At 38.2% G+C, this 15,576-nt stretch overlaps 1 protein-coding gene across 3 annotated transcripts in view; it reads right to left on the reverse strand.

Moving 5' to 3' along the window:
• Nucleotides 1-4,626: 4,626 nt before the first annotated feature.
• Nucleotides 4,627-15,576, reverse strand: part of FipoQ (F-box/LRR-repeat protein FipoQ) — a 140,287-nt gene continuing 129,337 nt past the window's right edge. For all 3 annotated transcript variants that reach the window (XM_069834163.1, XM_069834162.1, XM_069834164.1), the window contains 5 exons: nucleotides 15,243-15,348; nucleotides 11,443-11,609; nucleotides 9,144-9,346; nucleotides 7,023-7,226; nucleotides 4,627-6,055 (listed from right to left, as the gene is read on the reverse strand). In XM_069834163.1, coding sequence (XP_069690264.1) covers nucleotides 5,920-6,055; nucleotides 7,023-7,226; nucleotides 9,144-9,346; nucleotides 11,443-11,609; nucleotides 15,243-15,348 — 816 coding nt within the window. In that variant the 3' untranslated portion in view covers nucleotides 4,627-5,919. The remainder of the gene's footprint in view (nucleotides 6,056-7,022; nucleotides 7,227-9,143; nucleotides 9,347-11,442; nucleotides 11,610-15,242; nucleotides 15,349-15,576) is intronic.

The raw sequence follows: 15,576 nt of genomic DNA on the forward strand, positions 1-15,576 counted from the left end.
TATCATGATCTTGCTTGGAATTGGGTGCTCTTCCAAAAATGCCATGACTTTCGTTTTCTCTTTTGAGATTTCCATATTGAAATCTGAGGCGATTATTTGCAAATTATAAATGGCTCTTTGTAAAGCTTCCTCTGTTTGAGCGATAATAACCTGATCGTCGGCAAACATTAGTGTATCGAGAACTGTGTTTCGATTAATTTGAATTCCAGCATGATAAATAAATAAATAATTAAATAAATACACAATACGCGTACTGCAGTTTAAAGAGAAATGGAACATGACAAAATCTAAATAAATTAATTAATTAATTGAATAAATAAATACACAATACGCGTACTGCAGTTTAAAGAGAACTGGAACATGACAAAATCTAAACCCGTGTGAAGAAATACTACTTCCAAAGGAAATGGGAATATGATTATTTTGTTGTTGAAGACGAATGAATTGCTTGTTTACTGTGTCCTATCCAATTTATTTCTAGTCGTCATTTCAATATTAAACCACATTTCAACAAAGCCCATATTAAGAATTATGGAATGCACAAACTTTCGGGTAAGTTCATTATTACGAACTGTATATTGATTATTTATTTATATACTGTTAAATTAAGGACGTCACTCGTTGTGTTCATTTTGAATTGAAATTAATAGTGACTTTCAAGATTCATACTTATATGCTATAAATTTATTTTTCGTAAGTGATGATAGGAGGAAAGTATTCGAAAATCTAAAGCAGGCTAGGTGCAAAGAAATCTCAAAGAACCTACAGACAGGAAATCTAACATAATTGTAAACCTTGAAACGAGACAACGCATTATAAATACAATGGATTTATTACAATTCTTTTTGAAAATCATAGTGCCACCACTGATGGACCTTGCACGGGAAAAGAATGTAAACAACTCTACGCGGAAGTCGATCATCCCCAATAGAAGTGGAATGTGGCTGACACCATATTTCCCCCACTTACGGGTTCTGCAGGCCTGCTCTATACCTATTAGGTTCCCAATCAAGTGATAGGACATGAGGCAGTTTAACATTTAGTTTTCAGTCTATGATGCCCTTCAAGCGATCGAGACGATCGGTCGTCCGTGATGCTTCTTCGAGTGTTTTGCTTTCTGCGGAGTCAGGACACGCGGCAGCTAGCCTGTTGCGTATAGTACGGAGCTAGAGATCGACCGATCGCGCGTATACCATGACTAGGGACCGGATTTTTATGTAATATCAAGGTGTGAAATATTTACATATTTATGTAAGAAAAATAAGCTCAATATGTACCAAAATATGTAAAATTATGAAAGTATTTAATATCAATATCTGGCAGATATAGGATAGATAAGACTATCCAGTTGTGATCTCATAGAGCACCCGACTTTTTTTACCGCACACTTAACACATTACTATTTTTTCATCTTTAGTGAAAGCTTCGTCCATCGCAATCCATGATTTTATTTTTGTCGTTAGGGTTGAAGATACAGGGGCCATTTTAGTTAGTTAAAAGCAGTAGATAAACTCGCAGTTTATTTTGTAATTATACTAAAACTAGAGAACTGAGTGAAATCAATGACACAACAGTACTGCAAGCACTATTTCGCTGTACTGAATTAGGAGAAAATAAGAGGAGATCTGGGACAATCATTTTAGCTGCTCCCTGTAAGAAACAAAGTACCTACTAAAATCTCAAACTATAGGCATTTAGAAACTATTGTTTGAAAAGTGACATTCCTGTCTCATTCAGAAAGGTAGGATTATTCCAGCCGAGAACCATACTTAATAATTGCTCGGAAAATCCCATTTCCGTATAGATCAACTAAATTTAAAGTAAAGAGGTCAAGCAATAACCTGAAAAGCTATTTATTTTAATATTTCAACATATTTCCAGTTTGTTCCTTTACTTCAGCTTCTTTTCAAAAGTCGGCTACTTTATTGCGGCCATGGCAGACTTGACACGGGTTTTCCCTGGAAGGATTAGGAAGAGGGTGAGGTAAGGTTGCAAATTGCATGGGAACGGCTTGTTAAGACGTGTGCAGAACAATTATAGTTGGAGACAAATCATGTCGTCCTCGTCCCACTCTACCGCATGAAGGCAACGCTACTTTCTGACGGATTTTTACAATACAAGGTAGTTGTATGAGAAAGGTTGCCTCTTGTTCATTCATATTTATAGTGGGCGGTATGGGGTGAGTGCCTCTTTTACTTCCTGGAACTAAGAATGTTATGTTTCGTCCCGAAATATGTCCTTTCTTGCGTAGGTAAAAAGGCTTTTTAAATCTGTGTAGGCGTATTTAAAATTGTAAACTTCTCCAGCAGAATTTTTTTTTTTCCTTTTTAGAGAAGTAAAAATGAATAAAATCCCTAAATATGTAGATTTATGTAATACCGAGCCATAATATGTAATGTGGGGCAAATATGTAAAAATATGTAGTATCAAATTTTAATATATTAACGGTAATTACAAGATTCGCTAAGATTTGTTATTTATATACGGTTAGGTGGAAAGGAATATAATATGTAATTACATAAAAATTCGGTCCCTAATCATGACTCTCGGTCGATCGTTCTTAATGAAATGTAGAGCTCTACTATCGACCATGGCAGCATTTGATCCCTCTAAACTCTGTTCTATTGGCTGACATTGAAATAATTTTTTGGGTTAGGATAATGTTAAAGAAGGGAAAATGAAGATTGACTCAAAACTTATTTTTGCATATAATTCAAAAGTACATGACATTTAAAATGTTTAAATAAATGTATTGGTATTTTTTCAGATATAATGAACTCTGTACACACACATAAATAACCATACTTGTAATACTCGTTTGTCTTGCACCATTCAACTTCATACTATTTAGCACTTCCTCGTCTTACCGTTTCAGAGGTCTCTACAGGTTGTTATTTATAATAATATGACCTTCCCTTACTTATAAATAAGTGTTCTATTTACTAGGCAGTCAGGAATGGTGTACATTGCTCTATACACCTACAAAGAGTCGCTTTTCTTGCTCCAAACAAAACAATCAAAATAATATTTTTCTAACTAATTTTAAGAAGTATCGTCATCCAAAACGTCGGGTTCAACTCCAGAGAACCGACCTTAAATTTCTGCCAGTCCATGCAGAATTTGATCCACACCTGTGGAGTAACGGTTAGCCGTCTGGCCGCGAAACCAGGTGGCCAAGGTTTGATTCCCGATCGAGGCAATTTACCTGGTTGAAGTTTTCCGGGGTTTTCTCTCAACCCAATATGAGCAAATGCTGAGTAACTTTCGGTGCTGGACCCCGGACTCATTTCATCGGCATTATCACCTTCATCTCATTCAGACGCTAAATAACCTAAGATGTCGATAAAGCGTCGTAAAATAACCTACTAAAATAAAAAAGCAGAATTTGTGATGGATAAGAACAATGTTGTGGTAGACTTTCTTCTTGCAGTACTCCTATTTACAAATTTCTCAGTTTCCCTATAAGATATACAGGGTGAGTCAGGAGGAAAGGTACATGGCGTGAGGGGTGATAATATTGGTGATTCTGAACAAAAAAGTTTATATGAACATATGCCCTGTTCTTAACAGTATCTGACATACAGCTGTTCGAAAATCACGGGCGTCAGTTACATGTCCTTCATCAGCACTCATATGCGGACGCAACCAAAACGACATTAGGTTGCAGTAGGATCAATGAAACATATCCTGGATTGGTACAGGGGTTTGGATTGTGGCGTGGGATCGTTCCGACGTTGAACATCAAAACGTAGACTTTGTATCATTAGATAAATATTTGAATATACAGTGCATTTATTTTGCTAGGGCCCGCTCGCGGACGCTCAGTACAAGCGGCATTAAACAGTACAGCTGCCCACACGCGGCCTGTTGAATGGTCGGTTGTGAATCAAGGACACACGAGATAAACCGTAGAACGGCAGTTTTCTGCAATTTGAAATTGTAAAAAATGCTTACTTTTTTTTTTAATGTTGGCTATTTCTTGTCGTATGTTCTTTTGTGACGTCTTCGGTATGCTTCCTTGTCCTATACTGATCTTGTAGTTTTGAATTTGTTCACAGTTTTATAAACTGTTCTATTTGACGGATTCTATGTGACACTGGGTATGTCATTCGTTTTTCAAAAAGTTACAACAAATGAACATTCTTTGTTCAGTAGTAAATCTTAGAATCACGTCGCAAATAGTAGACACAGACAAAGAACTGAAACCGCACTGCAAACGTCTCTTAAAACAACTGACTCACACTTCGTCCCGCCTTATCGCTGCATGTTCACTCCGATTGTTCTCTTGTAACTGCTGCTTCCATATTCCGTACAGTAGCGAGCCCAAGCAAAATAAATTCACTGTATTTGGTTGTATGATATATATTTATTCCGATGTGATGGTAATATTTTTCCATATGTATTTTATAATGTTCATGGTCATCATCAGGCTTCGAGACTTTGGACCCGATACAATACGTTTACTGTGCATGTACTATAGGTTGTTGTCTCACTGCAGATAGTGAAAGGTAGAGATGTGTTGAGGTAACAACGTTGCTATTTAGAGTAGAGTACGGTAGTATGGGGGAACACACACATATGTACATTCTGAAAGTAAATATACATTACACAATGATAATGTCAAAAGAATGTGAAAAACATTTATTCTCCTGTCTTTTATAAGCATGTGTGTTTAATTATGCACAGTGTTAATGGTGGAAATAAACATGTAGCAATTTTAATTTCTTCATTTATCCTATTGGTCGTTTCTAGGAAGTGCAGTTACAGTACCGAATTGCAATGTACTACAAGATACATTTTCAGTGTCTCAAACGTAAATCTTCTTCGGTTATCTGCCAAATACAGTTTGTACTGTGAAAAGCTGCGCTCTACGTCTCATGACGTGATAGGAGCAAAACGAAAAAACCTAACATCATTGCAGTCTGTAAGAGACAGTCCTTTATTCTCGGGTGACTCTATGTCCACTAATTTGATGTTTATGTTACACAATGTTCCATATCCGTTATTTTTACTTAAAATTGATTTCCACTTCTGTTTTACACGTTCAGTAACCGGTGTACTTGGTGTCTTATTAATTTCTCTGTGTTATTTCCACAATTAATTTGAGGCCTTCCGGCATCTCTTGCTCTGACTTTTCTAACCGTGTAATAGTTTCAGACACAGTTTGAAAATAGGTTTGTATGAAAACCAAATTATTCGTCAGAACCTTCAAATCCAGAGTGTTTTCCTTTGCGTATTTGTTGACATTCAATCTACAGTACCCCCACCCACTGTACGCTTTACCACTATACTCAGTACGCCGTTATGCGGATTTCCCACTGAACTGCTCTATTGGGTCCGAAGTCTCGAAGCCTAGTCATAATTTATTTCGTCAGATCATGACTACAAACCATACTCTGGTGATCATAAAATCCGAAATTGGCAATGAAAACCCTTAGCAGGAAAATAAAGTCGTAGATTCACGGTACGTGCAGAAAGTGTACCCGAATGAGAGGGTTCCAGTCTAAATTTACCGGTCCTTTTCACTCATGAAATGTTCTATTTCGCGGGCAGACGTTTCTGTAGACCCGACAGTATGTAGAGATCTCTTGTAATCGGATAAAATCAAAGAATAAGATATTAAAAATCCTAGCAATGAAATGAAGATTCTAAAATTATTTTTGTGAAGAAAACTGATGAAACAGCACAAATGGATTAGGTAATAACTTAGTGTTACATATTTATGGACGTATAATAAGTCAAGAAACTATAATGAATTCTATTCCTCAGTCTAAATCGAGTGCAATACAATAGATTACCAAACATACAACCTTTGACAAGGGACTCTATCCATTTCTGTCAGTAAAACCATTATAGAAACTGGAATAAAGTTAGAATTAGTGCGAAAATGTTTATTTTGATTGTCTGTTCTCGGTTCTTTCAGTTGAATATGAGATCCTTGTAGTTGGACAAGAGGTAGTAGTTGGACACACGGCAGTTCGTGGTCGTCCGCACTACAGTCAGACGATCAGCTCTCTCGAAGTTGGCCTTAGTTGTCTCATAATATCGTCCATCACTGAAACGAAAACAAGGTATTAAAAAGAATTATACACATCATCTTCAATTTTATTAAGAATGAAGATTTAAAGGAGGAAAAGGAAAGAAGACAATTGGGACAGAAAGGAAGGTAAGAGAAGTTAAAAGATCGAGGAATATGAAAAAGGAGCTCGAAGAAGATGTAGGGAAACAAGACGAGTAAGAGGAAGAGAGCCTACCGTTGTGGAGTAACGGTTAGAACGTCTGACCGTGCAACGAACGGCCCGAGTTTAACTTCTAATTGGGGCAAGTTACCTGGTTGAGGCTTTTCCCGAGGTTTTCCCTCATATCAGTAGAAGCAGAATTGCTGGGTAACTTTCGGTGTTGGACCTCGGATTCATTTCACCATCACAATTACACTTCCCCTCTTTCATTATCTCCGTTTCTTTCCTAGATTTCGAGCTTGCTTCGATGTAGAGTCGGCTCGGGCCGCCACCGAAGTTGGACAGAGTTAAAAAATGGAGGAGGAAGATCTGGGTGAAAGGAGTAAGAATTAGTGGAAGATGACAGGAAGACGAGAAGGAAGTTAAAATGAGGAAGTAACGAAGAGGGGAAAATAAAGACGAGAAAGGTTGTAGGGATAAGAATAAGAAATAGAAGAGAAGAAACAGGTAGAGAATGTGAAGAAAGAACAGAAAACGGGAAGAGAGTAAAGGCTGGTTCACAATAAACCGGAAACGGAAACGACAACAACAATGAACTATTTTGAATGCTCACATTTAAATACATTTTAACTACATTTCCATTCTCGTTCTCGTTGTCGTTTCCGTTCCCGGTTTATTGTGAACCTGCCTTAAGATGAAAATTAGAAGGAAGAATGAGAGTGAATGGAAGAATATGAAGGAAATTGAAAAAAAATAAGAGATGAGTAGGAAGAATAGGAAGTAGGGGAACAGGAAGAAAGTTACAGTAATGAACGAGCTATGGCATAGACTAATCAACCGTACCTGAGTACGAGGCACTTCATTTTGACGCACTTGACCCGCAACATGTCCACGGCCTTCTGGCTCTTGTCAGAGAATCGTAGGTTCTCGGGATCCCAGCGCAGCTCCAGACGCTCCAGGTTGGCACAGTTGTTCGCTATGCCGTCCATCAGCTGGTCCACGTGGATGTTCACACCAAGACGCTCCTGTGTGCCCATGATCACGATCCTGTGATAATGAAGTAGTAAAAAATTTAATTAATTTTCAACTCAGAACTCGAATTGGAATAACAGGCTAACAAGAAATAACACAATTTTATATTGATATTAGAGGAGAAAAATACGCTCCGGCGCCGGGGATCGAACCCGGGTCCTTGGTTCTACGCACCAAGCGCTCTAACCATTGAACTACGCCGAAGTTCAATCCAAACACAGGATCGAATCCCTCTCCTCCAGTGTTTTTTCCTTTGTGGCCTGACTCCAAGTTCGACATGTTGTTGTTTTCTAATACCACGCGTTTGACAATAAAGTCATTTGCCCTCTTGCACTCCAATATTTTTCAAAGATATTATCATGGTCAGCCACTGAAGCACAGATTTTGAGGTGTTCCGAATCCATTTCTTGGTTTCAGTTGCACAATGGGCAGTTAGGGGACTGATATATTCCAATTCTATGCAGGTGTTTGGCCAAACAATCATGGCCTGTTGCCAATCTAAATGCAGCTACAGACGATTTTCGTGGTAAATCGGGAATTAACTGTGGATTACTCCAATATGAAGTTCGACATGTATGTTGACATTTATATTAAGTCAACTGCCATTATACGAGGAGCGCACTCAGTTGAGTGACTTGGTGGCCGGAATTCCACAGTAATATGCACTGTTGGGCGAAGAATCTACGTAAAGATTAATTGTTTGGTCCTACAGAATATATCTGTTATGGTAACATTTGATATTAGAGGAGAAAAATTCGCTCCGGGTTCGATGCCCGACGCCGGAGCGAAATTTTCTTCTCTAATATCAATTGTTACCATAACAGATGTATTCTGTAAGATCAAAAAATTAATTTTTACGTAGAAAATTTTATATTAATTTCACGGAATATTTATAGCAAAATACGAAAATGAGTTACAACTTGCTTCTAGATAATAAAAACTGTAAGAAAATTTGATATGGAATTCCACACTTCAAAATCTAAAAACAATGAAGGTACAGTATGTATTTAAAATATAAAACTAAAATCTAGGAAAAATAAATGAGCACGTTTCGGATAGCACATATTTAGGAAAAGATTTCCAGATTATATATTTTTATTTTATTTTAGTAGCTTATTTTAAAACGCTTTATCAACATTTAAGGATATTTAGTGTCTGAATGAGATGAAGGTGATAATGCCGGTGAAATGAGTCCGGGGTTCAGCACCGAAAGTTACCCAGCATTTACTAATATTGGGTTGAGGGAAAACCCCAGAAAAAACCTCAACCAGGTAACTTGCCCCGACCGAGAATCGAACTCGGGCCACCTGGTTTCGCGGCCAAACGCGCTAACCGTTACTTCGCAAGTACGGTATAGGCTATAAATGATACATATAGGATGTTTCAGGACAAAAGGCCCATACGTTGTGGGATGGTAGTATGGGTGATTCTAAAGGAAAAAACATTATATAAACAGATGTCTTATTCTCAACGGCTTTGGAGAAAACCAATCAAAACAATACAGATGGCGGTAAATTAAGAGATCGTTATTTGTATGCTGTGTATAATTGTCAATTTCTCTTTACATAACATGTTCGAAAATGCCACCGTCAACCTCGATTCATTTTGCAGCTCATGTAGCAGCCGTGTTGCTAATGTGATCTGGTGCGGGCAGTCTTTAATGTAAACAGATCACAAGCATTTAAAACGCGGGCAAGCAATTGCTCCCTTCTTTCCACTTTGCTCTTGTAGACTTCGTTCTTCAGCCAATCCCACAAGCAATAATCTAATGATTTGCCTAGTGTACAGGGTGACCTCAGTGGCCAAGAAAATGGCACCACCGCGACCGATCCAACGCCCAGGATAGGTTTCATTGAGGTACTGAATCACTGTCCGGCTGGAATGTGCAGGAGATTTATCAGCCTGTGTTTTCAAAGGAACTAATATACTTACTTTGCATTTGTGAGCACTGGCAGGACTGACTGCCACAGCTGGTCTGTGATGTGTGGCATGCCTGACAGTGAAATTCCGTACAACTGGTGGCCGAAGCGTGAGAGAAACTTATGGAGTGCGTCGTCAGTAAGATTATCGGAACTGTCCACGTCTAGAGCGATCAGGTTCTTGGGATTCCCCATTTCCATGAAAGCTTTCAATACCTGTACAAAAACACATAAACCATTATGATAAATGTGCAGATAACAATGCGACCTAAGTACGGACACAGTTTGTTGTCAGCGAATAGAAATTAAACAAAGGGAATGGAAATTCGATCAACGTTATTATGTACGGAATAGGCGGAGTTTTGGGTGATACTTCAATTCCTCCTTGAAAATCATCTGAATGATAGTTGTATTACACCACTTACGAGTCCAAAGTTCGTAGCGGTCAGAACGCAAAAGTGACAAACAAAACGTGCCGCAATGTAGATGCAATACAGTTTATAACATATTTATTTAGAAATCCCGCAAAAAATATATTTTTACACAACACGTTTGAAGAAAATCATCAGAAATATGTTGTTTGCTAAGGAAAACAATATTTTTCACGCGTAACATTCAATGAAGTTATAAACACTTCTCCCTTCAAAAAAATTGGAACAACTACAGCTAAATGTATATTTACTTACTTACAAAAAATGGATTTTAAAGAATCCGCAGGCTCATTGCCGCCCTCACATAAGCCCACCATCGGTCCCTATCCTGAGCAAGATTAATCCAGTCCCTGTCATCATATCCCACCTCCCTCAAATCCATTTTAATATTATCCTCACATCTACGTCTCGGCTTCTCCAAAGATCTTGTTCCCGTCTCCCAACTAACACTTTATATGCATTTCTGGATTCACTCATACGTGTTATATGCCCTGCTCATCTCAAACGTCTGGATTTAACGTTCATAATTAAATTTCCGCGTTTCCATTTATCACTCGACATATCCTCCGGTACAGAGAATAAATAGGCTTCACATTTTACAAATCACTTCAATAAAAACATTAAGAAAGAAAAGGAGGAAGGCAGATAGAAAAAGATTTTATGATATGCTGTCAAGAATACTTAATGAGCCTAATATTAACTCACCATTTAAACAATATTATAATTATAAAGTTACTATAAACTTACAGCGAAACTAGCTCTTCAGCAAAATGAGGACTTGAGGTTAGTTTCATCCAGGTGTTAGTAACAATAGTAAAGTCACGACCAATCAATCTGTAAAAGCACATGTTTAATGTTAGTAAAGATTAGTGTACACATAAAAGCACATATTATTGGGACTGGGACATTTTTGTAGGAGAGTCTGCTTATAGAAAGAAAAATGTTCAGAAAATATTTGAAGATTCTTTCTCTAATCAGCCCTGAATGCACTAACAACCTGTTTGGCATACTGTGTCCTGCCTAATGTGCTTCACATTTGTTCCTTGCTCCAAGAATCGGAAGCATTTGCAGGTTAACGAGGCTTCATTTAATCTGTCTTAATTGCAGGGAACTTTGTAACTTAAATGAGAAATGGCTGCTGAATTTTGTCTGGATGCCTATCAAACTTGGAGAGATTTCTTTCACGTGCCGCAAATCTGCGGAACAAAAATTCACGCTTTATTCCTCTTGGGAAGAAAGCCATGCTAAGAACAAAAGTCCTATGTGACTGATACTCGTATACGGATAGGACCTGGGGCTGAGGCAGGATGGTCCACCTGACAACCGACGCTGACAGGAAGGGCTTGAAGTTCCGGGCCCCCGGCTACTAGTCCGCGAAATAGGATATGGTTCTATCAGGGCCTGAGGCAGATGGTCGATCTGTGAACCGACACTGACAGGAAGGGCATGGGGATCAGGGCTCCCGGCTACTCGTCCGCGAAATAGGACCTGATTCTATCAGGGCCTGAGGCAGGATGTTCACCTATCAACCGATGCTGATAGGAAGGGCTTGGGGATCCGGGCTCCCAGCTACTCGTTCACGAAATAGGACCTGACTCTATCAGAGCTGAGGCAGGATGTTCACCCATCAACCGACGCTGATAGGAAAGGCTTGAAGTTCCGGGCCCCCGGCTACTAGTCCGCGAAATAGGATCTGGCTCTATCAGGGCCTGAGGCAGATGGTCGATCTGTGAACCGACATTGACACGAAGGGCATGGGGATCAGGGCTCCCGGCTACTCCTTCACGAAATAGGACCTGGCTCTATCAGGGCTGAGGCAGGATGTTCACCTATCAACCGACGCTGAAAGAAGCTTCCGCTGACAGCACTGCTTGTACTCACGGAATCGTTGAAGCCATTAAGCTGACCGGCTGACAAGAAGCGCAGATTTGGGATCCTTGTGAGCATGTCGATGAGGCACTCTGTGGACAGGTCCGTCGCAGTGATGTCCAACTCCTGCAGCGCGGTCTTCTCCCACTCCACTTGCATCACATGTTCACTTACGAGATCTGCACATATGATAATAAAACATAACTGTATGCTTATCCGTTGGTTCGTCGGAGAGTATAGAGCAGCTCCAAACTGATGGCACTCGCTTGCGCGAGACAAGTAAACCAACAAGAAGAGACAGTTAGGGGTGGGGATAGCCCTCATTTCCTAGCAGACGACGGTCAGAAGGAAGTGAGATGGAGTGAGAGTGTTGTAAAGTTATGACAAAAACATACTTCCATAAATCTGACGTATAATTACAAATGAAGGTCAAAAAAACATAGTCCAAAAACATACATTTTCAGGAAAACAAAAACCTATCTGGCATTGGTGTTGTTGACACTTCAAGTATGAAATTCATCATCCCATTTCTAAAGGTGTTGTAGAAACTTGGAAAAACTGAAGTATATTTATAACTTAAATTGCCTAATAGAAATACATGTGCAAATGTAGGTAACTGTGGACAATGGTTGTTTTAAGAAAAATACTCTGTTGTGACTTTAATCTTCTTTTCTTTATTATATCCTGTTTCTTCTCCTTTTATCGCTTACGTTTCTTCCATGGGGTTACTTCTGCACCAAGAGATGACTACATAACTAATACAATAATTCACGTGCCAAAGTATTTTCCTCTGAGGTGGCTTTTGCCGCGTACGTAAGAAGCAGCACTGCCAATCTACTACAGGTTAAAATTGTATGGAGAAATGTTTAAAGATGATATGAATGTGATATTTGTAAATGCTACCATCGTCCTGACTGGACAATGACTGTTTTCAGAAAATAAAAGTTTGAACTATGGTTGTTTTATGAAAACCACTGAAAATTTACAGTCCTATAACATAGGCCTATGGTTTTTTTTTCCCCTAACAATAAATTCAATAGATAGCAGCTACAATACGCTCACCACATGTATAATATCTCAAATTTTGCAATTTTTGGACTATGATGCTTTAGAAAAAAACCTTCAATCTAATTCAATGTGTGCCATGCTGCTTTCGGTTTTGTTATGTGCTTTCTTTTCTCAAGATTTTTATTGCTTGAAGCAATATAATTATATTTTAATGTAATCAGATGTTAATGTCTCACTTGCAGAGCAAGAGCCACTTCTTCGGATGTCTGGTTAGGGAAGGTGAGACTTGTGGATTAAATACACAATTCTTCTCTTCTAATCGTTCTCCTCCTTAATGGAGAGCTGAATTACAAAGAGAGAAGTTATCCAAGATCTTAGAGGTCGCATAAGTATTTCAATTAAGGGAACTGGGTCGTGATGCCTGTGCGATTAAAAAATTTCAGTACAAAAGTTTAGTTCAATATTTCTAGGCTTTTAGTGCTTAGATTAAAATAACAATTTTCATGGCTATACAATCAATCATTCTGAATTCAGTAGTATAAGAGACAACTAATTACTTCCGTATCCAAGTGCAAAAGAAAGGCCCTAACTGATAACCTGTTTTTCCACTTTGCTAAGTGTACCCCATTCTCCAGGTGCACATTACTTGCTACAATCTTCACTCATATACTTTGTAATTTTTTTAATTATCTAATAATGTATACTGTAAATTCTAAAGCAAAATTTGATTCAATATTTCACCCCTAGTGAAATAGAAAAATACTGAACTTTGTTTAACATATGTTTTGCAATTTTTTTCAATGCATGTATTTTTTCTCGTATTATGTGTGTGATATTCTTAAACTCGTAGGTCTACTAAGTAGAACACAGGCTGCAAAAAACACTATAAAAATTTTATGTAAATTGATTAAGTAGTTTCAGAGAAAAATGCACTTAAGTTTGAAAAATGTCAACTTAAGGAAAACTGCATTTAAAAAAAAATAAGGATGTATGAATTACATGCACCGTCAAATTTCAAGAGGCTATTTAAAGGGCTTATCTGCATAACTACCTCCCACAATATTTATATTGTTTTAAAGAGCAAGTTTTATACTTTTTTAAAACACAAAATAAAAACTCGGATTTTTGAACCCTAATCACTACCTGGTTCCCTTAACTCCATGAAGTCCATACCTGTAGAGTAACGGTCAGCGCGTCTGGCCGCGAAACCAGGTGGCCCAGGTTCGAATCCCAGTCGGAGCAAATTATCTGGCTGAAGTTTTTTCCGGGGCTTTCCCTCAACCCAATACGAGCAAATTCTGGGTAACTTTTGGTGTTGAACCCCGAACTTATTTCACAGGCATTATCACTTTCATTTCATTCAGACGCTAAATAACCTGAGATGTTGATACAGCGTCGTAAAATAACCCAATAAAATTAAAAAAAACTCCGTGAACATTTGTAGATATAATTAGAGTACAACTACTAAGAGCCCTTCCTATCACTAGAAACACCGTAAAACGATGAATAAATACAACAAATTGGGTAGGTAAATAAAATTACTGTAATTCGTAAAAAAGTCGTTACTGAAATATGTAAATCGTAATGAACTTATTTAAATATATAAATCTAAAAAAGTCGGTATTTAAACATGTAAATCGTAAAGAAAAAGTCTGAATTTAAACATGGAAATTACTTTTAAAAATAGGTTAATAAAACCCTTATTCCCCTATAAGCTTTCCAGGTATTAATAAGGCCGAGTTATACACTCGATGGAGAAAAGCATCACGTGAATATAAAAAAACATTAGGTCTACAGGGCGGGCCAAAAGTCACCATACCCATAGATATTTCTTACTTACTTACCTAATCTAATGGGCTGTGTCTAACAGAGTTGGATACGTCTCCAGGTCCTTTCTGACATTTTACGTAAAAGTCGGGACTTCGTGGAGGCCATGGTAATGGTGCTGGTAATCATGCAGATTCACAGCCAATCCATCTTCCTGGGAAGTTGTCATTAAGGAAATTACGAACTTCTATCGCGAAATAGGCTGCTGGCGCATCATCCTGTTGCAGCCACATTTGATCCATAACATCTCTAGCAGTTAGGTGGGGTACCAACCACTCTCGAAGCATTCTCAGATACGTTTCTCCGATCACAGACTCATTAACATCAAAAATGTATGGTCCAACCACATTACATTTTAGACTATATATCTAAGGGTACGGTGAATTATGGTCCGCTCTGTTTGTTCAGTTGCACACTATAACAGGCTGCTTGGCTGCCGAATTATCAAAATACATTATTCCTTAGTCTTCGTTGCGTACTCTTGCTGAAAATGTGGTAAATATCCTGTATTTTTATTCTTATTGTGTTAGTGTGCAACGGAATTAAGCACTGTGTATGCGCGGCAAACAGATTTTAATTTTTCACGGTTGAACAGCATTGCTTTCCACATGACAAAACATTAAAGACAAACCCACTTTCGTACTTATTCAGAATGTTTCATTGTCGAAAATGGAATAATGGAGTTTCATGACCGATGAATGTACGATTCAGCGAAATTATAATATTCGCAAAAAAAAAAAAAAAAGGGGGCAAAATTCGCGACAAATCGCGATCGTAAAACGTGTCTACACGACCGAGTCTCGTTCACCCCTACAAAAATTTTAACTCTCTGACTTGGGAAATTCGTAAAAAAAAAAAAAATAATAACGAAAATTGGGTGTCCCTATCTATAATAAATTCCAACATGTATTCAACAGGATTTGAACCAAGGAACTGATGGGCTAGGCACTTGGTTAACAGTATTCTTGAACACTTACTTGTCTGGTTCATAAGCAGACACGTCAGTCTCCGACTCCTCTGGAACACGGTTTTCAGGCATGAGCCGTTCACTTTGGCGCAGTAGTTGACAGCCAGGCACTCCAGCTGTAAGGGAACGTACGTGCGAGTCAATCCAGTCATTACACTAGATACACTCGTCTTTTACTCATATCTTAAAACATACAGAGACCTATACATACACACAGTGTTAACCGTAAATCATATCATTAATTTCAGGGAATTATCCTTTGAGATATTTCAAACAAAACAGTTTAATACAATTTTGCTCGTTTCTGCTTCCTTTTCGAGACAAACAGTGTTTTATATGAAACA

This window comes from Periplaneta americana, chromosome 1 (genome assembly GCF_040183065.1).
Source record: "Periplaneta americana isolate PAMFEO1 chromosome 1, P.americana_PAMFEO1_priV1, whole genome shotgun sequence".
Classification (NCBI taxonomy): Eukaryota; Metazoa; Arthropoda; class Insecta; order Blattodea; family Blattidae; genus Periplaneta; species Periplaneta americana.